The sequence below is a fragment of the Juglans microcarpa x Juglans regia genome, chromosome 7D (assembly GCF_004785595.1).
Source record: "Juglans microcarpa x Juglans regia isolate MS1-56 chromosome 7D, Jm3101_v1.0, whole genome shotgun sequence".
In the NCBI taxonomy this organism is placed as follows: Eukaryota; Viridiplantae; Streptophyta; class Magnoliopsida; order Fagales; family Juglandaceae; genus Juglans; species Juglans microcarpa x Juglans regia.
In genome coordinates this window covers 23,711,849-23,738,580 of record NC_054606.1, presented here as the reverse complement: position 1 = coordinate 23,738,580, position 26,732 = coordinate 23,711,849, and the positions used below count along the sequence as shown (strand labels likewise).

Below are 26,732 nucleotides of genomic sequence, written 5' to 3'. Positions count from 1 at the left end.
CTTTCCATTAGAGCTTCCTGAGACCATGCTATGTTTCATTGAGCGGTGCTGCTGTACCACTTTGTAATACTAAATTTTTTATTTTATTTTTCTATTTATATTTTTGTACTTTATTTAAATATTTTTAAAAAATATAAAAATATACAAATACACTTAAAATTATTTTCTTAATTATTAAGTAAACAAATATAATTTCCCAAGCGGTCAAGTTTAGTGGGCATAAGAGCTTTTTCCTATGGTCATTATCTCTTTTAATTCTCATTTGAGATGTTTTTAGTATTTTTTATTTTTTTGAGATGTTTTTAGTACGTGTAGATGGTTGCTGTTAGATTTTAGTAAGTGTTTTAGCGAAGTCTTTAAGGCAGATATCAATCAATAAGGTAATATAAACCTAATTTCATTTATCTTTTTCAGTGTTATTTATATAAGGCTACTCAATAAAAGATTTAGATTTTTAGGGATTCTAGAGTAAGTATGACTTTAATATCTTCTACACCAACACTAATATATAATTTATCATTTTTGTCATTCTATTTAAAGGAATGTTACTCATCACCCCCACACCACACATTTTACATATTTTAAAATTAATTTTTATTACTTGTTATTTTTTAAAATTTTATTTTATTTTATTCTTGTTAAACTAATTGAATTTTTCTACTCATTATCCGTACACCACATACTTTTTATAAGAAAAAAAAATTAAAATAAGTATGATGTGTAAAGTGTGAGGATAATACATATAATTATTATTCTATTTAAACATACATATATTGATGTGTAAATACGTGTATTTAAATATAAAGATAAAAATGACAAATTATATATTAGTGTGTGATATGTAGATAATTAGTAACATTTTTCAAATAATAAACGAGTTATTTGTGGATATAAAATGTAATTTGTTGATAAGTTAAGCTTAACCCATATTCGAATAAAAATTAAATGAACAGGTCTTGGCCATGACTGGCTCTCGAACTCTACTAATTTACACACTTATCAATGGTTGTCTGCTGTATATTAGAGAAAATATATTTTCATACCTTTGTCCGTAAATAAAATGAAAAATATTTTTAATGTTATTTTTTACCATTATTTTTCATGGTGTTAGTATTTATTAATCTCCTTAATCCATTTTATCTTCACCTAAGAAAAATTTAAAAAAAAAAAAAAAAAGGAAAAGAGAGAGAAGAAATAGCATCATCCTTGAGGAGGTGGGGATAGTACAAAGACGTTGGAAGATTTCAAAATTTCAAAAGGGCAGCAAAGCATATAAAAGGACAAGCCTCGACGTATCACGCGCACAGAACTTTCTGGCGCACTCTGTCTGCGTGCGGTTACCACTTACCTGACCTTGACCTCTCTCTTCGGCAGCCATAACAATTATCGGAAAAAGCCCTAAAATTTCTCTTCCCATCTCTTCTCGCCCCCACAGCACGACCGTTTCCATCTCTGATACAAAAGCCCTAAACTTTTCCCTTTTCGAGCGCAATACTTAACCCCTTTTTTCCCCTTGGTCCACTCGCCCGTGCCACCGAAAGCGAATTCACACAGAGCGTACTCCTATATATCTCTGTGTTGTTTGGTTTGGGTTTCTTTCATAGCAGGTTGTAGTTTTGCTTATTTGGTTTTTCTTCCTTATTTTGAAACGTTCATTTTTGGGGGAAATGGAAAATGGTGCTCTGATCAGTATTGGGATTACTTGAAACGTTTTGATTTCGTATACTCTTGGTCGAATTACTCTCTCGCTTGTTTATTTAGGCGTTCGATGTTTCTTATGGGAGGTTTTTTTCCCTCAAATTTGATTTCTATTTTTTTGAAGTAGAAATTTGCTTATCGTTTCATTTCTGAAGTGTTTGTCAAACTACGATTTCTTTCAAAGTTTTTGTGGCTTAGTAAGTCTGATCGTATTGGAATGGAAAAGTTCCTCGTTTGTTTGTTTTTTGTTTTACAAAGTCAACTTCACCAGAACAAGAAATTCAAGGTAGTTTTATAGACAAGAAGAGAACAGATTTGTACAAAGTCAACTTTACAAGAATAAGAAATTCAAGATAACTATAAAGGCAAGAAGAGAAAAGATTTGTATTGTTAACGATGCGTCGACGATGTAGCCTGGCAAAAAATTCTAGAATTATGGTTCAAATCGCTGAAAATTATGAGCCACAATATAGTTAAAATGGGTGAAATATCTGAACTTAATAAATTGACTCAGTGCTACATGGGCTGTGTTTGCATTGTTAACGCCTGAAAACTTTGTGTTTGAGTTGGCTTGCAGTTCGTAATGCAAAATATGGAGTGCTTGACGTTGTTTTCTTTTTCACCTCTTATTTAGGAGCAGTGAGCTTGAACTCTTGGATTTGAGTAATGGACGTTAATGGGCGCGATGATCTCCAAGCGCCTCTATTGCAGCCTTCAGACAGTGTTGCAATTACTATATCTGAAACAAATAACAAGAGGGAGAAGAAGCATAGGACGGCTAAGTTCAGAATAGGGGATATCAAGTGTGCGTCATGTGCAACTTCTATAGAGTCTGTGCTGGGAAAGCTTAATGGGGTTGAGAATGCCGTGGTTTCGGCCCTTCAAGGCGAGGCCGCAATTACTTACATACCTGAGCTTATCAATGTAAGTGTGCTTTGAGAAGGTTTTTTTTTTTGGATAAGTACGTGTGCTTTGAGAAGTTACGATAAAAAAGTCTGCTTTTAGAAACTAAGTATATAAACTTCAGAGCTCATTTCGTTCTTTGTTGTCGCAAATTTATTTTCAATGAAATGTCAATCTTTGCATTCTTATAATTCTCTTGACCTATGTGATGCAGAAGATAGATGGTAGATGTGCATGATTTTGTTATTTTATAAATTTCCCAAACAAATTTATATTTTTGTGACCAGAAATTTCGATTTTGTTCCTCCTCTTTATATTAAAGAGAAGATATATTTTTTCCACTTGGCTGCTGAGGTTTACGGAAAAGATAGGATAACTAGAAATATTGCAATGCAGGGTGTTGAATATTACAACTGTTTCTCAGTTTTTGTGTGTATGGACATTTATAAGCATGGGTGTACTTGTGATGGTATTTGTGTGGATGCGAACCCTAGATATTGTCATCATAAACAATTTTATACAAAAGATACATTCCGGAAAGTTTTTGATTTGTACTGGAAAAAACTATATTGAGTTTATTTTATAGTCATCTCCAAATTTCATAATATAGCAGAATGCATTATGGTTCATATCTGGCTGTTTATAATTCGAAATGTGAATTTTCTATCTTGGTAACCGGAAACATGGCAATATGCCTTTATTTTAGGCAAAAGAAATTAAGGAAACCATAGAAGACGCAGGCTTCCCAGTTTATGAATTTACAGAACAAGATATAGCAGTATGCCGGCTCAAGATTAAAGGAATGATGTGCACCAGCTGCTCTGAGTCTGTTGAACGTGCCCTTCTAATGGCTGATGGAGTGAAAACGGCAGTGGTCGGGATAGCTCTTGAAGAAGCAAAGGTCCACTTTGATCCAAATGTTACTGATACTTACAACATCATCGAAGCAATAGAAGATGCTGGCTTTGGAGCTGATCTCATCAGCTCCGGGAATGATTTAAATAAAGTACATCTAACAGTTGAAGGAGTTAATTCAGATGAAGATGTGATTATCGTTCGGTCATCTCTTGAGTCAGCTATAGGTGTGACTGGTGTTGAAATGGACTCGGGAGAAAAAAAGGTAAGTGTTTCTTATAACCCAGACCTCACTGGTCCAAGATCTATTATAAGTTGCATCCAAGAGGCTGGCCGTGGCTCAAAATCCTACAATGCACAATTGTATGTTGCTCCAAGACGAAGGGAAACTGAGCAGCTGCAGGAAATTCAGAGGTATAGAAACCAGTTTCTCTTGAGTGCCCTGTTTTCAGTTCCATTGTTCATCTTCTCCATGGTGCTACCAATGCTTCCTCCTTATGGGAACTGGCTAGACTGCAAGATTCACAACATGCTTTCTGTTGGTATGCTTCTAAGGTGGATCTTTTGTACACCAGTACAGTTCATTGTTGGTCGAAGGTACTCAATTCGTGTTCCTTTAATATTGGTCCTTGCAATTGTTTCAAGCTTTGTATTATTAACTTGAGAATCTCTGTCTCTGAGTAGCATAAATATGCTAATAATATTGTGAAAGTAATTTTTGGGTTGGTATCTCCTTGCCAGGTTTTATGTGGGATCATATCATTCGCTGAGACGATTGTCCGCTAACATGGATGTTCTGGTTGCTCTAGGCACCAATGCTGCTTATTTTTACTCTATTTATGTAGTGATAAAAGCATTGACTTCTAACAAATTTGAAGGGCAAGACTTTTTTGAGACCAGTGCCATGTTGATATCCTTTATACTCTTGGGGAAATATCTGGAAGTACTGGCTAAAGGAAAGACATCAGACGCTTTATCGAAATTGACTGAACTTGCTCCTGAAACGGCTCATCTATTAACATTAGATAATGATGGAAATCTTGTTTCAGAGATGGAAGTTAGCACTCAATTGTTACAAAAAAATGACATACTTAAGATTGTTCCTGGGGCAAAAGTTCCCGTTGATGGCATAGTGATCAATGGTCAAAGCCATGTCAATGAGAGTATGATCACAGGAGAGGCAATACCTATTGCCAAACGACCTGGTGACAAGGTTCTACATCTTTGGCTCTTACATTCTCTGAGTGATATTTAATAAGGACAATCTGAATTGCGAATGATTTCTGTTTCTAATGCCAAAAATAGGTTATTGGTGGGACTATGAACGAGAATGGATGCATACTTGTTAAGGCCACTCATGTTGGATCAGAGACTGCACTTTCCCAAATTGTTCAACTTGTTGAAGCTGCTCAGCTTGCCAGAGCACCTGTACAGAAACTGGCTGACAAGATATCCAAGTTTTTTGTTCCTATGGTGAGTCAATGGTCCTAAGATCTTGAAACTTGTATTTATGGGCCTCTGTCATTGTACTTAACGGAAATAGTTTTCATGACTTTCTTGTATCCATTTCTAGTCCTTAACTTGTAATTAAGTGTTTTCATTGTATATCTCCTGTGTACTTGGGCTACGCCTATGTTTCCTTTCAACCAAATTGATTTTACTATATAAAAAAAATATCTTGAGCCTGCTTGCCCTGCCAAAAGACACACACATTGGGACGATGAGAAAGGTTTGTACTAGGGAAATGGATCCAAATTAAATATTTGAAGCTTGCGGTTGGTTCCCCTGCCAAAACACACACACACACACACACATTAGGAAGATGAGAAAGGCTTGTACTAGGGAAATGGATCCAAATTAAGTAATTTGAAGCTTGCGGTTGGTTCATGAATAAGATTATCATTGGCTTGTGTGTATGGGTGTCATGATTTGATTTGAATCCACAGTAGACCTCTATAGTGGCAGTCACTCTGCTATCAACAGGAGATAGTTTTCTCTTTTATGGAAACAAATTCTTGGTTTGATGGTTAGCTGCAGATTATGTAGATGACACTTTTCTTCTTTCCTTCCTTTTTTGTCTTTCTTGTTCTTGCTTAAAACATTACCCCATTTCTATTCCACTTCTTTTACTTCTTTCTTTTCCATTCTATTTAATGAATTTACTAGTTTAAACCAGAACTACAGTCACATGTTCTTGCTGAGAGGTATAAAAGGAAAGCACTAAGGGCATGTTTAGCAAGCGAAAATTTCTTCAACTTTTGAGAATTTTCGAAAATTTTTTTGGGAAGTTTTTTGTATTGGGTTTTGTGAAGGTAGGTAAAACGAGAAGTTATCTGGATAACATTTTTTTAGATGCATTTTGTATTGGAGTTTGTGAAAGTGGGTTGGTAGAATTGAAAAGTTGTTTGGATAATTTTTTTTGTGAGGGTGTTTTTTGTGAAACATAGGCGTGATTAGATGTTTGGATTTTCGAAACATAGGCAAAAGGATTTTTTTGCCTATGTTTAATCTTTTTAAAAGGATTTTTTAAAACTTCAATCCTAACATAGGCAAATAATTGGATTTAGGAGGACGAGCTTATGGATGCCTATCAAGGAAAGTGGAACTCCATTTGCTATATGATCTGGGACTTTGTTCTCACACGGATTGGAAACTAATCATCTATGATGATTTGACCTTGATGGTTGCTGGGCAGAATAATTCCATTGGTTCTCTGTAACTTTTTGCATTGGGTTTTTTTTACAACTTTTATTATGAGATTGATCCAAATTTTTTTTTGTAAATCCTATTTTTTTAAATTAATTTTATTTTTACACCTTTTCTACTGTTAATTTGATCTTTGATTGATAGCAAATGTCTAATAGAGGAGATATCAAGGCATTTCTTAGGTTACTGTACTGTCTGTTACAGAAGTATGTTCTATGACAACTGTTGAAGGAAATATGATAATGTTGGTTCAACCTATTTCAGGTTGTTGTTGCTGCATTTATGACATGGCTGGGATGGTTTATTGCTGGACAAGCTCGTCTGTACCCCGAACATTGGATGCCACAAGCAATTAATAAGTTCGAGCTTGCTTTGCAGTTTGGTATTTCAGTACTGGTGGTTGCTTGTCCTTGTGCTTTGGGACTAGCAACTCCTACAGCTGTAATGGTTGCCACGGGGAAGGGTGCTTCACAAGGTGTGCTTATCAAGGGTGGAAATGCACTTGAAAAGGCACACAAGGTAAGTTGACACTGTTCAAAAACAGCTGTTGTTGTGGACAAACGCTTTGATTTTATTTTTTATATATTGTGTGAATATACTTACCCCTAGCTCTAGCTCTTGATAGGGTGGAAACCTTGTGAATCATTTGTATTATCTGAATTAAGTTTGAGAAATCGTTTCTGAAAAATCAATTACCAGTCATATTAGTGTTGTAATATCAAATACTATAAACCTTTCATGCTGGGAGTTGTGTTCATGTTCCTTTTCCCTTGTAGTCTGTTGAAATATATCTTAATTAGTATATCATATTTGATACAATTTCATTATTTTGCAGAATGTAGGGTAGTGCTTTCTCTATCTTTTGTGTGGAATATCATCTAAAATTTCATTTTCCCTTGAAGTAAATAGTTTCCTTTGACAATGCAATTTCTACATTTCAAATTGATGGGAATGGTTGACTTCTATGTCTTATAGTGGGATTTTGCTACAGAAAATAGCTGGGCGTATGCACCTTTTTTCATGTGATATTTAGAAAAATATTATTAGCACTAGTCTACCAGCACCTGATTATTATCTTTCAAATTCGGCTAGATGGAGAATCTCATTTAAACATATTGCTTTCTCCCTTGTGTTTATTTCGTGTGACGTTATTAATGAAACCCAAGTCTTGCCAGTTTGAACTCATCTGGTTGTTATTTATCCAAAAAAAAAAGAAAATAATCTCAAAATAATCTCATTGTCATTTGTCGCTTTGCAGGTGAAAGGATTATTTAACTCAAGACTCATTTTCCTATTTTGCCTGCAGGTGAAATTAGTTGTCTTTGATAAAACAGGGACACTGACACTTGGAAAACCAGAAGTAGTCAGTGATGTTCTCTTTTCCAGTTATTCAATGGAGGACTTATGTGATATGGCTACTGCTGCAGAGGTTAGTGTTTATAGCTTGGATGCTGTTCTTGTGTGAAAGAAATTTTGGTTGGTACGCATTTTTGAAAGATATCTAGTTCTAGGAGTTTCTTAAATAATGTTGGAAGCATGTGCGATGTTTCTGATTGTCAGGAACAACCCCTGACATAATTTTTATGGTAAATTCCATGTTGGCATGACAGCACAGCCACTATGATACCTGCTTTACTAAGATGCGTATAAAGTATGAGCTAATTTCATGACTTATTTCCAACAAATGTCTAGGCGAATAGTGAACACCCTCTTGCAAAGGCTGTGATGGAACATGCTAAGAGGTTGCGCCTGAAGAATGGCTCTTACACTGAACATGTCACAGAGGTCAAGGACTTTGAGGTGCATACTGGAGCTGGAGTTAGTGGAAAAGTTGGTGAAGCAACGGTTTTAGTTGGGAACAAAAGACTGATGCGGGCTTGTAGCATTCCAGTTGGTCCCGAGGTTGAGGATTATATTTTGAAAAATGAACAACTTGCTCGAACATGTGTATTAGTTGCCATTGATGGAAAGGTTGCTGGAGCTTTTGCTGTAACTGATCCAGTGAAGCCAGAGGCTAGGTGTGTTGTCTCTTTCCTCCGCTCAATGGGCATCTCAAGCATCATGGTGACTGGTGATAACCGGGCTACAGCAACTGCCATTGCAAAGGAGGTTGGAATTGATAAGGTTTTCGCTGAGATAGATCCAATGGGAAAAGCTGATAAGATCAAAGAATTACAGGTGAGTTTAGTTGATGCCTTGGTGTGATATGTGAATATATGTCTCTTTTGAAATTCTGTTCTCGATGAGGCATTTAGGAGTAGTAAGGTTACAAGATGGTAGAGATCTAAGGCCTAATAGTGAATAGATAGCCGGGACATGAGAAGAGATAGCTGTCCCAAACTGAAAAGAGACCGAGTTGATCAGGGTGGATGACAGTTAGTAATTTTACCTCAACATTTGCATAATCGATCCTGTTGCCTCAAGTTTTTTTTTTTACCAATATGGTTTTTATCCAGTTAATTACTTATTTAACCCACACAAGAATTTGCATAATTTGATAGTGTATATAAATTAATTTTGAAAGCAGAGAGTTTCTGTCTGACTGTCTGAACTCTCTCCAAGTATATCACCATACGCTTTTGGCTACAATTTTACAAATTTGTGATAATTCGGTTACTTGATAAATTTCAAAATTTTCCAAGAAGATGGTTAAAGAAGGTTTTTTTTTTTTTTTTTTCATGATTTTGAGTTGAGGCATGATAACATTCATTATGGATTAGTAAAACCCATCAGCCAAAGTTTAATTACTGTGGTTCTTGAAGTGGTTTGTAGAGGTTTGGTAAATTTATGCGAGATGATTGAAAAAGTGAGGGGATTTGGTTTGAATCAATGCCTCGTGTTTGGACTGATCTTACTAACCTACCCATGCCTAGTTGGTTACTTTCTAGAAAGGTGAGCCTAATATGACCTTGTTTGACATGTTGAACTGGAATTGGATGCAGATGAAAGGAATGAATGTGGCAATGGTTGGGGATGGAATAAATGACTCACCAGCCTTAGTGGCTGCTGATGTTGGCATGGCAATTGGTGCTGGCACTGACGTGGCTATAGAAGCTGCTGATATAGTTCTCATCAAGAGCAACTTGGAAGATGTAGCTACGGCCATTGATCTCTCCCGAAAGACGATGTCTCGCATCCGGCTCAACTATGTTTGGGCCCTTGGCTACAACATCCTTGGCGTGCCAATTGCTGCTGGAATCTTATTCCCCTTCACTGGAATTCGGTTACCTCCTTGGCTTGCGGGTGCTTGCATGGCTGCTTCATCCATTAGTGTGGTTTGTTCTTCTCTATTGTTGCAGTCTTATAAGAAGCCTTTACATTTTCAGAACACTCAAGGGGAATCTCACTATGCCAAGTCTGCATGAAAATCCACATTTTTGCTATTTTTCAGCCTGAATGTTTAGCTTTACTTCTCATTGCTGCTGCAATATTGGATCATTGGATATGAACCGGACTTGTAAATAGAAAAGCATAAGGTCCTAGTTATTCTTCCCACCATATTATGCATTTCTTTCAGTAGGTGGGCTAATCTCTTGAAATTGCTCCTAACTTAGTATGTTGTGGAGGATGGTATCTGCATTATCTGGCACCGAGAGACCGCTGCATTGTCCAGACAACAGATTAGTTATATTCTGGTAGTTTGTTGATGTGAACTATATATATAGTTATTTAGGAGTCAAGGTATGTTACAATGAATTGTGTTTAGTGGTGATCAAGTACATGGAGTATCAGTTTATGTAGTTTATGTTGATCATAAAGTAAGCTATGACCTATTTTATATGATTATTTAGTTGTTAAAATTAAAAAATCTAGTTGGAGTATAAGAATAAATAATCAATATTCAATTTTAAAAGCAAAGTGGTTATCCTCTGGACCTCCTCTCACAAAATTGAAACAATATTCTACAAATATACAAAAAGCTAAAGAACCTAGACAGAGTTTGGGAATCGAGTTTTGTAAGAGTAATGTTAGATGCAGTCATGAGTTGTGTAAGTGTCGTTCAATTATTTTGAAAAAATTTGTGAGATTTACTATTAAAAATTAATTTTTTTATGTAAATTTCATGATTACTCCCTTCTGAAAAAAAGATTGAAAAACGTCAAGAAGGTTTGGGGAATGGAAGGCACCTGAGTGTGAAATTTTAGGAAGAGGAAAATAATGATAGAAGAAAATATGATATAATTTTTAACTAATCTCATCTCATTATTATAATTTTTATAAATTACTCCATAAAATATAATAAATTATTTAATTTTTTCAAATCTTAAAATAATAATAATATTAAAAATAATATTTTATTAAATTCATCTAAAATTATTTCAATTCATCTCTAAATCTAAACGAGATACGAGGAAAAAGATAAACAAGGCAGGTACCACTAGGAGGGTTTCTACTTTCTATCCATTCTTAATACAGATTTACAGGCAAGAAAATAGTTATCATCTATTTCTGTATGGCAGATGAAAACGAAACAAAAAAAGAAAAGAAAAAAGAAACAAAACAAATCAGCATTAAATTAGTCCCTGCTGTGTCCACCTTGGCCAGTTTCGTCTCTTTCGTCGATTGTAATGACAACCAACAATCGAAATTTACAATCGATAAGGTCAGTAATTTTAGTACTACAGCTCGGTCCCTACTCTCGATAACAATCCCTTTTCTTTTTTTTTTTTTTTTTTTTTTTTTGTACATATTGTTCTTGTTCATGGAGAATCAGTTGTTTTGATGCATTGGTTCATACTAAAAAACTGAGAAAACCAAACAATTTTATTTTTTATTTTTTTTTATTGATATTTTAACCGGAATTCGCTACCAACCTCTTGTTTTACTCCTCATTTATTAATCTTTACATATTACCCAAAAACAGGAAAGAAAATCTTCTAGCAGGAATGAGCGTTACAGGCCAAATAACACCCTCTAATAGTGTATTGACATGTAAGCAACCCATGAGACTAACCGTGGGAACGCGACACATACACGCAAAAGGGAATCACTACCTATCAGTCCTCTCCTACACTTGACCCTCTCTCTTCATCCTCTCTCTTATGGGTATAACCGGCCCGTTTTGATATGGTTTTAGACAAATTTTAAGATTAAATTAGTATGTATCGATTTTGTATTTTTAAAAATTGATTATGTACCGATTATCCTTCCAAACCGATTTGGTCTAATTTTTCGATTTTAATAGTATTAATATTAAGGCATAAATGTAATTAATATACTAACATACATTAGTATACTAATGTATATTAATTAATTAAAGAGAAATGTAATTAATATACTAATGTATATTAGTATTACTAATGTATTATGTATTTATCAAAATGAATATATTGAGAATTTATTAGATCATAAAATGTTATTTATATATATATATTATGTTGAAAAGATACAATCAAATAAATTTTCATGTTTAAGATTAAAACTTTATGTTACAAATTATAATAACATTATCTTATATATAATTATAATTTATATTATTATATATAAAAATATATAATATTAAAAATAATTAAAAAATATATAATATAGTGAACCGGTCTAGTCCGGTCCTAAAAAGTATAGAATCGAGATTCAGAACCGACCGGATTAGTTCCACCGATTCGGGCCGATTTTTATATTAATTTTTATATTCCTACTCTCTCCTATCGACCGTAAAACCCCTACCCAACCCATGTTCCTCCCTCCCATCGGCTACCGGGAACCTTGACTACCCCATCTCTCCTCCACACCTCGACCTTGTGACCCTCTCTCGACTATCCCATCTCTCCTCGACGCTTTGACCCCATGACCCTCTTTGGAACAGCTAACAACTGCTGGCATAACTCACAAGCTGTGTCTAGAACAACCTATGAAAATTCCAACATGCCTTGCTACGAAGCCCTATCCTAGTCTCATCATTTTTCAAGAAGTTGAAACTCTGTAAGTGATGTAACCTCAAAATTTTGACCATCCTAGTTATATTTGATGTGGGTAGGGGTGTTAGCCGATTGGTTTGGATTGGAGAAATTGACCGGATTGACCGGTTCGATCAAGATCGAACCGAAGTTGGTCAGGTCTGGTCCGGTCCCCGTTTAGGGGTGTCCCACCCCAGACCAACCTGGACTGAATTAAAAAAAAATATTATTTATATAATAATTGTATAATTTATTATGTAATTTTCATCTAACTTATCACTATTAAAAATATAAAATTTTAAATATGTTATTAACAAATTAATATTCTATTAATTAACTACTTATAAAATAAAAAATAAAAATCTATCAATTAACTAATGTATAATATCAATTAACTATATATAGTAATTATATAAGTTAATAATGTAATTTTCATCTAATTTATTATCATTGACTATATAAAATATTTTTTTATTAAATTAGTTACATAATCTAAATTAATAATTCACTTAATTTTAATTTAGTATTTTAAATAATTTTTTTTTATTTAAAAACAAAAGAATAAAAAAATAAATAGGTTGGATAAAATGGACTGACCGGACCAGACCGATGGCTACCAGTCTGGTCCAAAAAAAATGATGGACTGAAAATTTCGATCCATCACCCCCCTTTCCCTGGATTGGCGGACCAGATCGAATTGGATCGAATTGCACCCCTAGATGTGGCTGTTGTTAGGAAATGACTTGAACATGTGGTTGACATGCTTAGATTTGAATTCATTTTATCTCAACAACCGAAGTAAAGCTTGAAATCTGAATAGCAGCCTACACGGATAGTATATGTTGTTCATGCGTGTCTGAATGATCGTGACTCTAGAGTAGATAAAATGATGGTACAAGGCATGATCATCGAGGGGGAATGATCGAGAGGGAAGGGACTCAACGGCGTCTGGATAGGGACTCAACAGGAGCTCGACGGTGTTTGGGCGTGGCTCGACGGTGTCTGACTGCGACTGGCGGCAAGGAAAATTTCTAATATTAGATGAGTGAAGGGAAAAACAGAAGATGAAATTCGTAGGTTTCACACTTTGATTTCTCAGTAGCAATCCCATGTGACCGATCTCATTTCTTTAACTTGTAATGCGATAACGTGGCGTGTTTGGATTGGTGGGTGTTAAACGGACTACAATACCCGGTCTGTCGAGGAACTCAAGAAAGAAACATTGCCAAAAAGAAGGAAAGTAAAAAAAGAGAAAATAAAGTTATTATCGAGTAAAGTGTGTGTTCGCCACTCTTAGGACACGGACACGCATCACCGCCCAACAGCACCCCGACACGTTGCTTATCTATTGTTTCGAGCACCAACCTTGTTCAATCTGAAAACATAGGACGCAGTCCCTAGTTCCCAACTTCCTGGTCTCCCTCTAACCAATTTCACAGTTCACACAAAACTCTCTTTTCTGATTGAACTTCCTTTGGTAGATCATCAAAAGGTAGGCTTGAAAGATCTAATGCTCTTTCATTTATTCTTAGTTGTTAGTTATTTTTTCTCCTGAAACTTTGGTCCAATTCCTTAATAACTCCTTGTGTAGTATTCAAGATAAATTTGTGACTTTGGAGTTTGGAGAAATACAAAGTTTGAATCTTGTTTTCTGATTTGGTTTCAAAGTTGTAAATCTGGTTTCGGGGTTTTAACTTTGGCTGATATTAAATATGGATGCTGGAGGAAGCGTGGAGTGGTTATGATAGAGTTCAATCTGTTATGGGTTTCATGGAATTGGTACTTCTGTGGCGACCCTTTGTTTGATTGCTAATAAAATGTAGGAAAATAGGATATTGGTTTTTGTGATTTCTGGTTGTTTTTGTTTTTGATCAAGGAAGAATGAACTTGTAATAGCGAAATAACTCTGTCAGGCTTAGTGAAGTATCAGTTATCGTTTCCTTGATAATCCATAATATTTTTTTCCGGGTCCTTCCTTCCATGAGCACTAGACGAGGGCCTTAAAAGTTAAAAAGTGTTCAGATCGTGTCAACGAATGGATAGTTCAGGTTTGGGAGGTGGGTTTATGTCGAGTCCAAATGGGGCAATATTAGACCTTGAATCGTCGATTCATAGGCACCAACAGACCCAGTTGGGTCATCCCTCGTTAAGACATCAACATCATATGAATCTGATGAGTGGCCTTGAAAGTGATCACCACCCCCCGTTGGACTTATGGAAGAGAAAGGCACAGTCATGAAATGCATGTCGATGAATTTCAGTAAAGGGAAGGCAATTGCCCCCGCTAATGCTCCCAACAGTAACAATATGAGTGAAGAAGATGAGCCGAGTTTTACAGAAGATGGATATGGGGACAATGTTGATGGGGGGAAGAGAGGGTCTCCATGGCAGCGAATGAAATGGACAGATGATGTGGTTAGGCTTCTTATAGCAGTGGTTTCTTGTGTGGGTGATGATGGCACGCTTGAGGGTGGGGAGGGGCTCAAGAGGAAATCTGGTATTTTACAAAAGAAGGGTAAGTGGAAAACAGTATCCAAGATAATGATGAGCAAGGGTTGTCATGTTTCACCGCAGCAGTGTGAGGACAAGTTTAATGACTTGAACAAGAGATACAAGAGGTTGAATGATATTCTTGGCAGAGGAACTAGCTGTAGAGTGGTTGAGAACCCTGCTCTTATGGACTCAATGCCCCAGCTCTCAGCTAAGGCAAAGGATGATGTTAAAAAGATACTGAGCTCGAAACACTTGTTTTACAAAGAAATGTGTGCTTACCATAATGAGCAAAGGATACCCAATTGCCAGGATCTTGATCTACAAGGCCATTCTTTACCTCTTGGGAGGTGTTCAAAAGACAATACTGGGTCAGAGGTGGAAGAAGCTGAGGAAAATAATGACAGCGAGGATGATGAAATAGATAATGAAGATGATAACAATGCTGAGGGGGATGTGGAGAGGATGGGGGAGTTCAGTGGGAGGGAAAAAGTAAGTGAAGAGGATGGCCATTTCTGGTCACAATCTGTTGCGCTGGATAGTTTTGAAGCCGAAATAGCTGAGATTTTTGAAGACCCCACAAAGTCATTATGGGAGCGCAGAGAGTGGATTAAGAGACAGATGTTGCAGCTCGAAGAACAAAGAGTCCGCTTCCAGGCAGAAGCTTTTGAGCTTGAGAAACAACGTTTCAAGTGGCTTAGATACTGCAGCAAGAAAGATAGGGAGCTGGAAAGGTTGAGGCTGGAAAATGAGAGGATGAAACTAGAGAATGAGCGCAGTGTATTGCAACTGAGACAGAAGGAACTGGAGATAGATCTCAGAAGGTCAGAAGCCTCCATTGGCCCTACTTCTGTTGGTATTGACAGGCTGCAAGGAAGAGATCACATTGACTTGAGCAGGCGTCAATAGCTTCTTGCAAAAGGGCTAGAAATCATGTATAACAACATCCTGCTAAACCCTTAAGAGCGTCATAGGCACACTAACCTTATGAGCCACTTGTATCGCTTTGGGTAAATTTTAGAAATAAGTGATATCATGCTTTATGTGAAGCTTTTGGCTATGCAGTTGTTATTAAATCACGTAGCCTTTTTTTCCCACTGGATTTCTCATGTTTAGACCATGTAGCTTCATGTACATTGATGTTGTAATATGATTTTAAACTTTTGGGTTCCAGTTTTCTACTTTTGAATGAGGTAACTTCTGCCCCGCCCCTGAGTCTTCCTCTTTTTATTCCATTTCAAAAGTTAGAGGAACACCTGGCATCTGATGAATTATTGGATTTGTTGATGATATATATATGTATTTATTGGTTCCCTTATCATCTTTTTGTTGGATGAGTTTTATATGATCATGAGAAAAACTTACCAGTGACTCTTGATGATTACAGATTTTTGGTTACTTGTGAGATGTGTTTGAAGCATGGTTTTGTTACTACCATTGCTATTGCTATTGTATTTGCTTTTTTTGAATTTGGTGAACTTGTACTCATGTGTTGTTTGCCTCCCTTATTCCATTGCCTGTTTGGTACCCTTGATTTTTTTTTTTTTTTTTTAATGACGGGAGAACCACTCTACGACAGAGCCCTTAAGACTCACCTATGGAACCTAAACTCCTGGAGATACTAGCACAGCGACCCACTGCCATGGCCTCTCACCTAAATTGCAGTTTGGTACCCTTGATATATCTGCTTTAGTTTTCTGTCTTGTAGGGAGTCTACATAAATTGGTAATCTAGGTTTTTTGCCAGTTTGTGATCATTCAAAGAAATTCTAAATTCTGGGATGATGTTGTAGAGATCTCTGACTTCGAAAAAATTGCTGGGATGAATGATTGTAAGACTTTGTAATGCAACGGTGAATTGAAAGTTTTGGCTGTTGAGTCCACATCTAATATGCCATGGCCTTGATAGCTATATCTTTGTTACCATCAACGAAATGAATACAATGCATAGGTCCTTATTATAAGAAAAATACAAAGTGAGAGACGAGAAATCTCCAATAATCACAAAAATAAATCTTTGCAAGGACTAATATATATGATTCCATCTCCAAGAATTTCTTTTTGCGAGTTCGGTGGGATGATGTATGGATCAAGTATTTCATTCGATCTGGGAAGGCTCAGCCTTAAGGGTGTATTTTAAGGAAGATACATACATACATATATATAATATAGGGGATGTTTAGCAGGGTATATGGAGAATGCCTACGCTCTGTCACCAACTCCGTGGAACAAAGGAGAAGAAGAAATATATATGGATAGTGATAGGGTTATTACCTATCTACTATCCAAGTGCATTTCAAGTTTTTTTTTTTTTATTTTTTTTTATTTTCTTTTAAGTATTTTTTTAACATCCTTAATCACAAAAAAAAAAAAAAAATTACAAAAATATATAACTTTACTAATACACACTTCTTTAATTATTAAATAAAATAAAAAATAAAAATAAATAAATACAAAAAAAATAATAGATAAGTAGTAATCCTATCGTTATTCAATATACATATACATGTATGTATATATTTAATGTTTGAAGAACATGGCTGTGTAGGGAAAATGTGGGGACAGCAAGTTTGTACAGGTAATAATGGCGTGAACATTATTCTTTTGGCAAGCTCAATAATGGTGGCCATGAATTTTTCAATTCTCTCTCACCGACGTTGTGCATGAATATGATGCCATCATGTCTACTTGATGTTTGAGGCTTTTTAAATTTATGAATGATTTTCCTCTATATTTTTTGGAACAAGAAGTCCTTTCAATTTAAATCCTAACTCTATGTTTCATCCAGCATTTGATTAAATATCAATCTGATCTACATGGGAGTCAAAAGTATTGCAATAAAACTGCTCGGTTTGGATACAAAAGTCCCTCAATTCATTTCAATTCATCCCATTTAATCATTATAATTTTCTCAAATTCTCATACAAAATATAATAAACAATCCAACTTTTTCAAATCTCAATATAATAATAATATTAAAAAATAATATTCTAACAATATTTTCTTTAATGTTCAATTTTCATCTCAATTCATTATCTAAACCTCCCTTTAATTAAATTTATGTTTTTGGATCATAGGTTATTTGATGACGTCAGAAATGCAAAAAAAAAAAATAATCAACTTTTTCCTCCAAAATTCACTGCACAAATATAATTTTATTTTTGAGTTTCATGCATAATAAATATAGAATATAGAATATGCAAAAAAAAAGAAAAAAAGAAAATAGAAATGGAAAGTAATAAGTATTAAAAGAAAAGAAATTACAGCATTTCCTAAGAACCTGGAAGAAGTAATTTTTAAAGTGAAAGTTGGCTAATCAAATTAAAAAAAAAAAAAAAAAAAGAAGTTTCCAAATAAAAGTCGTAGCCAACTCTTTTCCCAAAACATTTCAAACGTAAAACATTTCCAAAAAGCAGACGGCCACCAGCAAACAGATGGTCAAAGCATCCATCCACTACCGTACGATCCATCACAACGGTAGATGGTTTACATACACTTTCGCAACCAGTGAACAGTGTCGCGCCCGATCATTCCTCTACGTATGAAAATATTTTACGTCTCTCAGCCTATATAAAACGCACGCCCCGGCCATTCAAACCATCTTTCGTTGCCTCTTTTCCTTTCACACTACGAGATCCAAGGAAGGCGAACTGGTACTCTCTCTCTCTCTCTCTCTCTCTCTCTCTGATTTTAGCATGTTTTTGCACGGACCGGATCTGTCGGTTAGAAATTGTGTCTGTGTTATGGAAAATTTGTGGTTTTCTTTGTTCCTGCAGCTGTCTCTGTTTGTTAGGAGGCTGGAGTTTCGGGTTGTTATATGTTGTCGTGTAGAATCCTTATTTCGTTTTTGTTATAAACCCGGAAAAAGGCATTCGGATCTCTCTATTTTTTCTTCTGAGTTTTCTCGTATCTGTTGCTTCCTTTTTCTTCCAATTTTTTTGTGGTTTCACAAGTCTTCGAATATCTTTTTCCCAGGTTAGTTTTATTAGATCTACGTATGATCGTTGCTTTTGTTGCTGTGGATCGGAGGCTCATTTTTATTTTTATTTTTTTAGACTTTGGACTGGTTTATTGACATCGCATTGCTGTGGCTTTCTGATAAATGTTTGATTGGAGATTTTCTTTGTTTCTTGGAATTTAATGGCTTCCATGACTTTTTATTCTGAAAGTAAGTTTAGCTTGTATAACATCGATCTGGTGTGATGGGTAATGCATTTTAGCTTCGTGGATGGCGGAATGAACTTTTTTTAAGAATATAGATGTAAGAGATTTACTATAGTAAGATTGAGATTGAGAATGAGAATGAGAATGCCTTTTTTTTTTTCTTTATTGATTGAAGTATACAGTAGGCATATGAAATAATATGGATGATTGATTTTTTACGTCAAATTGCTGTTAGTTTGGTTTCTTTCTTTAAAGATTCGGGTTATATTATGCTTTTCCAAATAGTTAAGACGTGCGGCCTAAGAAAAAATCAGTTCGGATTTTTATATTTAGAGCACCTTGTAAACTGGCTTTTCTGGGATTTCTGTGATGTTTAGGCTCAATGTTTCTATCAGTGGCTCAATATGAACGAATAAGTTATTTTCATATACAAAGTTGGTTTATAGGCATTCTGTGGCCCATCACTTTGCCTTATCAAGTGGTGCTTCTTTCCTTCAAGGTGAAAGTACAGGATTTGATGCGTTATGGGTGTTAGGCCGTTGGGCTAACAGATCTTCTTTGTTTGTCAAAAAACAGTTGTTGTTTTGAACGGTTAGCAAGCAAAAATGAGACTTGACCATAAATTCAGAAAATAAAAAAGAAAGTTGACCGGAACAGTACTATATATATATAAAAAAATGAACTGAGGAAGAAGACCTCCATGTTTTTTAAGTAGTGGCATGGCTTTCCAATTTGCATTTTGAGAAGATTTCAATTATAAATGAAAGAACAGAGCTTTTGTTGGTCTATTGACCCTATAAGGCTGCTTTGTCCCATGACAGAACATTTAGATTCTGTGTCCATTTTCGCATGAAACAGCTGTTAGATAACTTTGGTTTAGCGTTTGGACAGAATAGAGAACCTAGCTGGTGCTGTAGGCTGCTAAAAGAAAGAACTTGTTAATTTTCTGTTGCTGAGCTACTAACCGTCTTTAGCTGTATATTTTATTATCTCTTCTTCCTTCTCTTATGACTATGCATATAATGTTTGAACCATTTTATGGGTTGTGGCAGTCAAGACATTCTGGATTGGTTGTTTTCTATGTTCGTCCTCTCTGACCTCTATATGCTGGCATGGCTTGCAGTGGTTTCAATTGTAAGAAGAGATGGCAGACAGGCACCAGCACCCAACAGTCATGCAAAAGTTTGCTGGTCAGCTCCATCTCAGTTCCAGTCGTTCCCAAGATGTTCAAAGGCCTGCACTGTATCAAAGGCATTTTGCATATGGAAATTACTCCAATGCAGGATTACAGTATCCCATGACTCAGGCGTGCCGGGCTACCAGCGATTTGTCATTGGTTTCTCCAGCAGCCTCACCTGTTTTTGTCCAAGCCCCAAATGAGAAGGGCTTTGCCAGCTTCGCTACTGATTTTCTTATGGGTGGAGTATCCGCTGCGGTGTCCAAAACTGCTGCTGCTCCAATTGAGCGAGTGAAGCTCTTGATCCAGAACCAGGATGAGATGATCAAAGCTGGTCGGCTCTCTGAACCCTACAAGGGAATTGGAGATTGTTTTGGCCGAACAATAAAAGATGAGGGTTTTGGATCATTGTGGAGAGGGAACACAGCTAATGTCATCCGTTACTTCCCCACACAGGTTTGCCATTTCAGATGTTGCTAGCACTTCAGTTTAGTGATAACTATTGAAGTGTGCTTATTTCGATAGTTTTCTTACCCAGGCCTTGAACTTTGCTTTCAAAGATTACTTTAAGAAGCTCTTCAACTTCAAGAAAGACAAGGATGGGTACTGGAAATGGTTCGCAGGTAACTTGGCGTCTGGTGGTGCTGCTGGTGCTTCTTCCCTGCTCTTTGTCTACTCTTTGGATTATGCTCGAACCCGTCTTGCAAATGATGCAAAGGCTGCAAAGAAGGGAGGAGGAGGGAGGCAATTCAATGGCTTGGTCGATGTTTACAGGAAGACTCTCCAATCTGATGGTATTGCTGGCCTTTACCGTGGCTTCAACATTTCTTGTGTAGGCATCATTGTCTACCGTGGTTTGTACTTTGGAATGTATGACTCTTTGAAGCCAGTTATCCTGACTGGAAAGTTGCAGGTTAGTGGATTACATTATGGAATCATTGCAACTACGGCTCTTGTAACATAAATGAGTCATCGTATTCTATGTCAAACCATTTGATTTGGCATTATCCTACCATGTTTTCAACTTTAAATTTTTATACTTGATGGTGAGCAGTTTTATCTCATATATTTTCTGGATGATTTCAGGATAGTTTCTTCGCTAGCTTTGCTCTTGGTTGGGTAATCACGAATGGTGCTGGCCTTGCATCCTATCCAATTGACACTGTCCGTAGAAGAATGATGATGACATCTGGTGAAGCCGTCAAGTATAAGAGTTCCTTTGATGCATTCTCTCAAATCCTCAAGAATGAGGGTCCCAAATCTCTCTTTAAGGGAGCTGGTGCAAATATACTCCGTGCTGTTGCTGGTGCTGGTGTGCTTGCAGGTTATGACAAGCTGCAGGTGATCCTCTTAGGTAAGAAGTATGGTTCTGGTGGGGCATAATTATGGTGAACGAAGAGAATGTCCACCTCATATTGCAGCTATAGATGTTGATGAAAATCTTTCTGATTTCAGTTTGATAGGAGCCATATTTTCACTCACTTGAATAATTTAGTTTTAGGGGAGTTTTACTCCTAAAGGTTACTTCCTTCTTGAATGAGTTTTGTTTCCATTGTCCTTGGTTGACAAAGCGGTCTCAATTTCACTTTGTTGGTTTTTGATTCATACGCAATTATAATTTGCTCCCTTTCGAATTTTTACCAGTTTCAAATTTGGGAGAAGCTTTTGCTGAACATTGATGATCATTGTCTCCATATCATTTGTGTACTAAACATAATTTGAATAAATTTCATTGACTCCAGCAACCCAATCCAAGGTTTTGTTTGACCCTAGATGGTTATTTGGTCTGGAATTATATGTATGCTTATGTCAAACAGTAGGACACATGGATTGTAATGCAGATTTGAATCGTCACAAAGTTCAAATTAATGACGGACACAAGAGTCTGAACAGGTGTGACAGTTGAGACCTTGTGTTGCTGAAGTAGACTAGAATCGAAATGGACGTGTTTTAATTAATATTAAAAACTAAATTTCAATTCGTCAAGACATGCACAATGCTAACAGAAAAATGACTTTTATGCTCTAACCTCACAGGTCATGTAAACAGGATTGATGTTGTCTTGCCAAAATATTCCTACATTTCAAATATAAATTGCCTCAGATAATCAATGTACTGAAGGTTCACTGAATTCCCCCTCCCCCCTCTTTGCATGTGTCTATGCATGTCTGCACAAGTGTGAAGGAATTAGGGGGATACATGAAGCAAAACATCAGAGGCCATTCACTTGTTCCCAGCATTTAATTCATGTTCGTAATGCTTTGAGCTTTAACTTATAAAAGCAGATACCTGCTAATCATTAGAATCACAGTGCATAGATTGAGAAATAAGTTGTTTAAATTCCACCTATGTTATATGATTGTAGGAAAAAATAACATCACAGGAAATTAAGAAAGGATCCTTACATCTTCTAAGCAGCCTCTGTATCATTTACATCCAACTAACTAAAAACATCAAAGTACTGAAAATTTTTGTTGGGTTACAATCATCATACATAGGCAATATGAAACAAAATGCTAGACCGAAACAAAGTCTATTGCAGGGAACAGTATACACGCATGCAGAAATCACTCTCCATTTTGATTCTTGGATCATCCAACAGTCAATTGTGATCTCTTGTTGTTTTGGATGAGGGAGTTCGTTTCTTCCAGCTGTTTGTTTTCTTCCATCCCCACCTACTTCCTACTACTACAAGTCTCCTCCTCTCCCTTGCCCCAGCCATATCCTCCATACTTCCATATTCACCTCCTCTACCATCCAAGTCAGCACTGAAATAACCAGAAAGACAGAAAGCTAGGAGGAAGGAAAAAGTAGAATATGGACGCAGGAATAAGGGAAATGTATTAGTCAGAAAAGGAAGTTGGTCACAAAGGTTCCTGTAACTATCACTGACACTAACTACGCAGTATTGAATCCATGGGGCCACCTATTTTATGCACAGCATTGAACCCAGAAAAACTTGCCTATATGAAAATTACAGAAAGACTAATATGAAATGTACACAAAGAAATACTCTGGCACATGTATGAAAGGTACAAAATTCTGTACAAACTCTACCCATATATGAAAAGTACAGAAAGGCTCCTATTACACACCACTGCTAGTCAGCTTCAGGTGCGTCCGTGCTGCAGTTACACATAGTTCACTGCTGAAGGCCTTTGCACCCTCTAGCCTCGTGTTTGCACCCTCTAGCCTCGTGTTTACGTTGACGAAAATCTTAACCATGGACAGCACCTGGAAAGCAATTGAAGTACCACAGCTCTGCAAACACATTACACTTAATTAAGCCAAGAAATTTGGGAGCTACAAATGTACAGAAATGCAAGTATGAGACTTGGAGCATTAGAGTTCTTTGCAGAATCTTTCTGAATCAGATCCAGTATGCATGCCTAGAGAGGAAAGATTTACCCCAAACAAATAAACACAATAGGCCAACGAGAAGCCAAGAACATTCAAGAAAACATCCTAAAGAAGCCAATAAAAACTTGAAAAAATGACTATAACACGGGAACGGTGATTGACCGATAGTCGCGAACAGATAGCTGCCAAGTTTGTGCTCCCTCTGCCTCATGGCAGCAACAGTCACCAGGCTTATGGCTTCAAGTTTGCAGAGTTGTAACACTAAGCATATTGAGGTCAAAAGCTACAAACAAAGGGAGTAATTTCGAATATAATAGTACATTAAGAAACATCGTACACCCAACAGCTACAGGGAAGGGGAGCATGAAATTTGAAATTTCAAGAATATATCTTCAAATAATTATGTTAACTAGGCTTCACTGGAAAAGGGTGTGAAGGTACACGTGCACCTCTAGAGATAGCCGTTCTTTTTATGAAAAGGGATTGCCATTTAATGCCAGATACTGAATTAGCTTGTTACAAAAGATTACTGGTGATATCAATTTCAACCATAGTGCTATCCATCCGTCCAACTCAAGCGGCTACTTGAAACTTCATCGAACATACCCTGAGGTTCGTCCCCTGCCTGATCTTCTTCAAGAAACGCTTCTCCACATTCATCCACACACACACACACAGATATATATAGATGGACGCGAAGGCTGGACAAGTAGAGAAGTGATGGGAAATGCGAATCAAGTATTGCATAAAAAAATGTGTTGGAATATTTTTTGGCATACACTCCACCGCATAGATGGAAAACTATGCAGTGTGCATGAAGGGGCCAAGTCTTAACAACACAGGTCTCTGTACAGCAAGCTTGCAGCTTGACTTTTTGTGCCTCTCATTCCTTCTATCCCTTCTGTTTTCTCATGCAGTGGGAACAAAAATGCAGATTGGATTTTGATAGAACGTGCTTCTAAATTCTAAATTCTAAATTCTAAATTTGCCACACAGAACCTTACCTACTCTTCTCATTGACTTTTTTCAAGGAAAAAAGAACTGAGATAGTTCGTTGGAAGCTTCTATAGTCACAGATTGCATGTATATACAGAGAGTTATAAGAGCATCAACAAAAGATATTAGTTTTGGAAGCTTCTAACAATGGGATGCTCGGAGCATTGGCCTCAACTGCTTTCTGCTGTAGCATTTTGCCTCATAGCCACAACTGTGGTTGCCAAAAATGAGCCTTGCCTTTATGCCTCACCACCACCACCACCGCACTCAAAACACATGCCGCCATTGCCGCCAAAGCATGAAGGGCACCCACCATATCATTACAAGTCACCTTCTCCCCCGCCTCCTTATCCATTGCCACCACCTCATCCTTATGTGTATAAATCACCCCCACCCCCGCCACCATCTCCATCGCCGCCTCCTCCATACATTTACAAGTCTCCACCCCCTCCATCTCCCTCTACTCCACCACCCTATGTGTATAAATTACCACCGTCTCCATTGCCGTCACCCCCACCACCCTATGTCTACAAGTCGCCAAGTCGCCGCTACCTCCTTCACCATCCCCTCCACCACCTTACATTTACAAGTCTCCTCCTCCACTGTTGCCATCACCTCCCCCACCTTATATTTATAAATCTCCACCTCCCCCACCTCCCCCACCTCCTCCTCCATATGTCTACAAGTCACCACCACCTCCATCACCACCACCTCCTCCTCCATATGTCTACATGTCTCCACCACCTCCCTCCTCATCTCCTCCACCTCCTTATATTTACAAATCATCACCACCACCACCACCATATCCACCACCTCCGTCTCCATATGTTTACAAGTCACCTCCACCTCCATCACCATCACCTCCTCCTCCGTATATCTACAAGTCTCCACCACCGCCTTCACCATCTCCTCCACCTCCCTATGTTTATAAATATCCACCACCACCATCTTCATTACCTCCGCCTCGATATGTTTACAAGTCTCCTCCCCCTCCATCACCATCACCTCCTCCATATGTTTATAAGTCTCCGCCACCACCTTCACCATCTCCTCCACCTCCCTATGTTTATAAATCTCCACCACCACCATCTCCATCACCTCCTCCTCCATATGTCGACAAATCACCTCCACCTCCATCACCATCACCATCACCATCACCATCACCATCACCATCACCTTCTCCTCCATATCTCTGCAAGTCTCCACCACCGTCCTCACCGTCCCCTCCACCTCCTTACATTTACAAATCACCACCACCACCATCTCCATCGCCTCCTCCTCCCTATATCTATAAGTCTCCACCACCACCCTCACCATCTCCTCCACCTCCTTACATTTACAAATCCCCACCACCACCATCTCCATCACCTCCGCCTCCATATGTTTACAAGTCGCCTCCACCGCCTTCACCATCACCTCTTCCTCCGTATGTCTACAAGTCTCCACCACCGCCTTCATCATCTCCTCCAGCTTCCTAAGTTTATAAATCTCCACCACCACCATCTTCATCACCTCCGCCTCCATATATTTACAAGTCGCCTTCACCTCCATCACCATCACCTCCTCTTCCGTATGTATACAAGTCTCCACCACCTCCTTCACCATCTCCTCCACCTCCCTATGTTTATAAATCTCCACCACCACCATCTCCATTACCTCCGCCACCATATGTTTACAAGTCTCCTCCCCCTCCATCACTATCACCTCCTTCTCCGTATGTTTATAAGTCTCCACCACCACCTTCACCATCTCCTCCACCTCCCTATATTTATAAATCTCCACCATCACCATCTCCATCACCTCCGCCTCCATATGTTTATAAATCGCCACCACCTCCATCACCATCACCATCACCTCCTTCTTATGCCTACAAGTCTCCACCACCACCCTCACCATCTCCTCCACCTCCTTATATTTACAAATCACCACCACCACCATCTCCAGTACCTTGCCATCCATATGTCTACGAGTCACCTCCACCATCCCATCGGCCACATCCTCCTTACTCCCATAAGTCACCTCCTCGACCATTCAAGTCTCCTTTCCCATCTCTTCGGGCATATCCACCATATGTCCGCAAATCACCTCCTTTGCCATCCAAGTCTTCCCCAGCCCCGTATTATTACAAATCACCACCACCGCCAAAGTGGCATTAAGTTCAATCCAACCCCTAAATCAGTTTGATTTACACTAGTAACCAATGTCCTTGGATTTTATGTATGGTTGAAGTTCTCAGCATTGTATTTAATTTCCATGAACAAGTGTATCCTTATGTATAATAAGAGTGAAATGGATATCCTTAATTTGTGATCCATAAGTATGAACATCCACAGTATCATTTTCGTATGTAAGCAATGTGTAAGCCTGGAAAATACTCGATTTCGATCTGAAAGGAATTATACGCCTATAATTTGATATATTGAATGCTTAACTTCTTTAAGCGGTTTTCTTATTATTATTATTATTATTATTTGATATATGGGAGGAGAG

The 26,732-nt window shown here is 37.4% G+C and overlaps 3 protein-coding genes and 1 pseudogene across 8 annotated transcripts; all 4 read left to right on the top strand.

Annotated features, from left to right (window-relative positions):
- Positions 1 to 1,274: 1,274 nt before the first annotated feature.
- On the top strand, positions 1,275 to 9,878 carry LOC121239226 (copper-transporting ATPase HMA4-like). 5 transcript variants are annotated; one of them, XM_041136404.1, is made up of 9 exons: positions 1,275 to 1,607; positions 2,339 to 2,622; positions 3,308 to 4,053; positions 4,198 to 4,669; positions 4,762 to 4,929; positions 6,427 to 6,681; positions 7,469 to 7,591; positions 7,855 to 8,340; positions 9,105 to 9,878. In XM_041136404.1, exons 2-9 carry the CDS (start codon positions 2,365 to 2,367, stop codon positions 9,525 to 9,527), a joined length of 2,931 nt encoding a protein of 976 aa, XP_040992338.1. In that variant the 5' UTR covers positions 1,275 to 1,607; positions 2,339 to 2,364; the 3' UTR covers positions 9,528 to 9,878. The 5 variants fall into 5 exon arrangements, with proteins under 5 accessions (XP_040992338.1, XP_040992337.1, XP_040992341.1 ...); XM_041136403.1 differs by having other exon boundaries at positions 2,333 to 2,622; XM_041136407.1 differs by having other exon boundaries at positions 1,275 to 1,720; positions 2,333 to 2,622.
- A 3,534-nt stretch (positions 9,879 to 13,412) lies between these two features.
- On the top strand, positions 13,413 to 15,719 carry LOC121239535 (annotated as a pseudogene).
- Positions 15,720 to 17,994: 2,275 nt separating this feature from the next.
- On the top strand, positions 17,995 to 21,522 carry LOC121239381 (ADP,ATP carrier protein, mitochondrial). 2 transcript variants are annotated; one of them, XM_041136633.1, is made up of 4 exons: positions 17,995 to 18,198; positions 19,833 to 20,342; positions 20,425 to 20,799; positions 20,973 to 21,522. In XM_041136633.1, the coding sequence occupies exons 2-4, from the start codon at positions 19,854 to 19,856 to the stop codon at positions 21,267 to 21,269; spliced, it is 1,161 nt and encodes a 386-aa protein (XP_040992567.1). In that variant the 5' UTR covers positions 17,995 to 18,198; positions 19,833 to 19,853; the 3' UTR covers positions 21,270 to 21,522. The 2 variants fall into 2 exon arrangements, with proteins under 2 accessions (XP_040992567.1, XP_040992568.1); XM_041136634.1 differs by lacking the exon at positions 17,995 to 18,198 and adding an exon at positions 18,313 to 18,520.
- A 3,206-nt stretch (positions 21,523 to 24,728) lies between these two features.
- Positions 24,729 to 25,728, top strand: LOC121238425 (extensin-2-like). Its single transcript, XM_041135275.1, has one exon. The coding sequence runs from the start codon at positions 24,974 to 24,976 to the stop codon at positions 25,718 to 25,720; it is 747 nt and encodes a 248-aa protein (XP_040991209.1). The 5' UTR covers positions 24,729 to 24,973; the 3' UTR covers positions 25,721 to 25,728.
- The last annotated feature ends 1,004 nt before the right edge of the window (positions 25,729 to 26,732 follow it).

Bases quoted from the DNA above. Each gene is read 5' to 3' on its own strand.
- LOC121238425 (XM_041135275.1), top strand. From the start codon at position 24,974: ATGTCTCCACCACCTCCCTCCTCATCTCCTCCACCTCCTTATATTTAC.
- LOC121239226 (XM_041136404.1), top strand. From the start codon at position 2,365: ATGGACGTTAATGGGCGCGATGATCTCCAAGCGCCTCTATTGCAGCCT. The intron at 4,054-4,197 runs GTACTCAATTCG...TCTCCTTGCCAG, and splicing joins CAGTTCATTGTTGGTCGAAG to GTTTTATGTGGGATCATATC. The intron at 4,930-6,426 runs GTGAGTCAATGG...AACCTATTTCAG, and splicing joins CCAAGTTTTTTGTTCCTATG to GTTGTTGTTGCTGCATTTAT.
- LOC121239381 (XM_041136633.1), top strand. From the start codon at position 19,854: ATGGCAGACAGGCACCAGCACCCAACAGTCATGCAAAAGTTTGCTGGT. The intron at 20,343-20,424 runs GTTTGCCATTTC...TTTCTTACCCAG, and splicing joins TCCGTTACTTCCCCACACAG to GCCTTGAACTTTGCTTTCAA. The intron at 20,800-20,972 runs GTTAGTGGATTA...GGATGATTTCAG, and splicing joins TCCTGACTGGAAAGTTGCAG to GATAGTTTCTTCGCTAGCTT.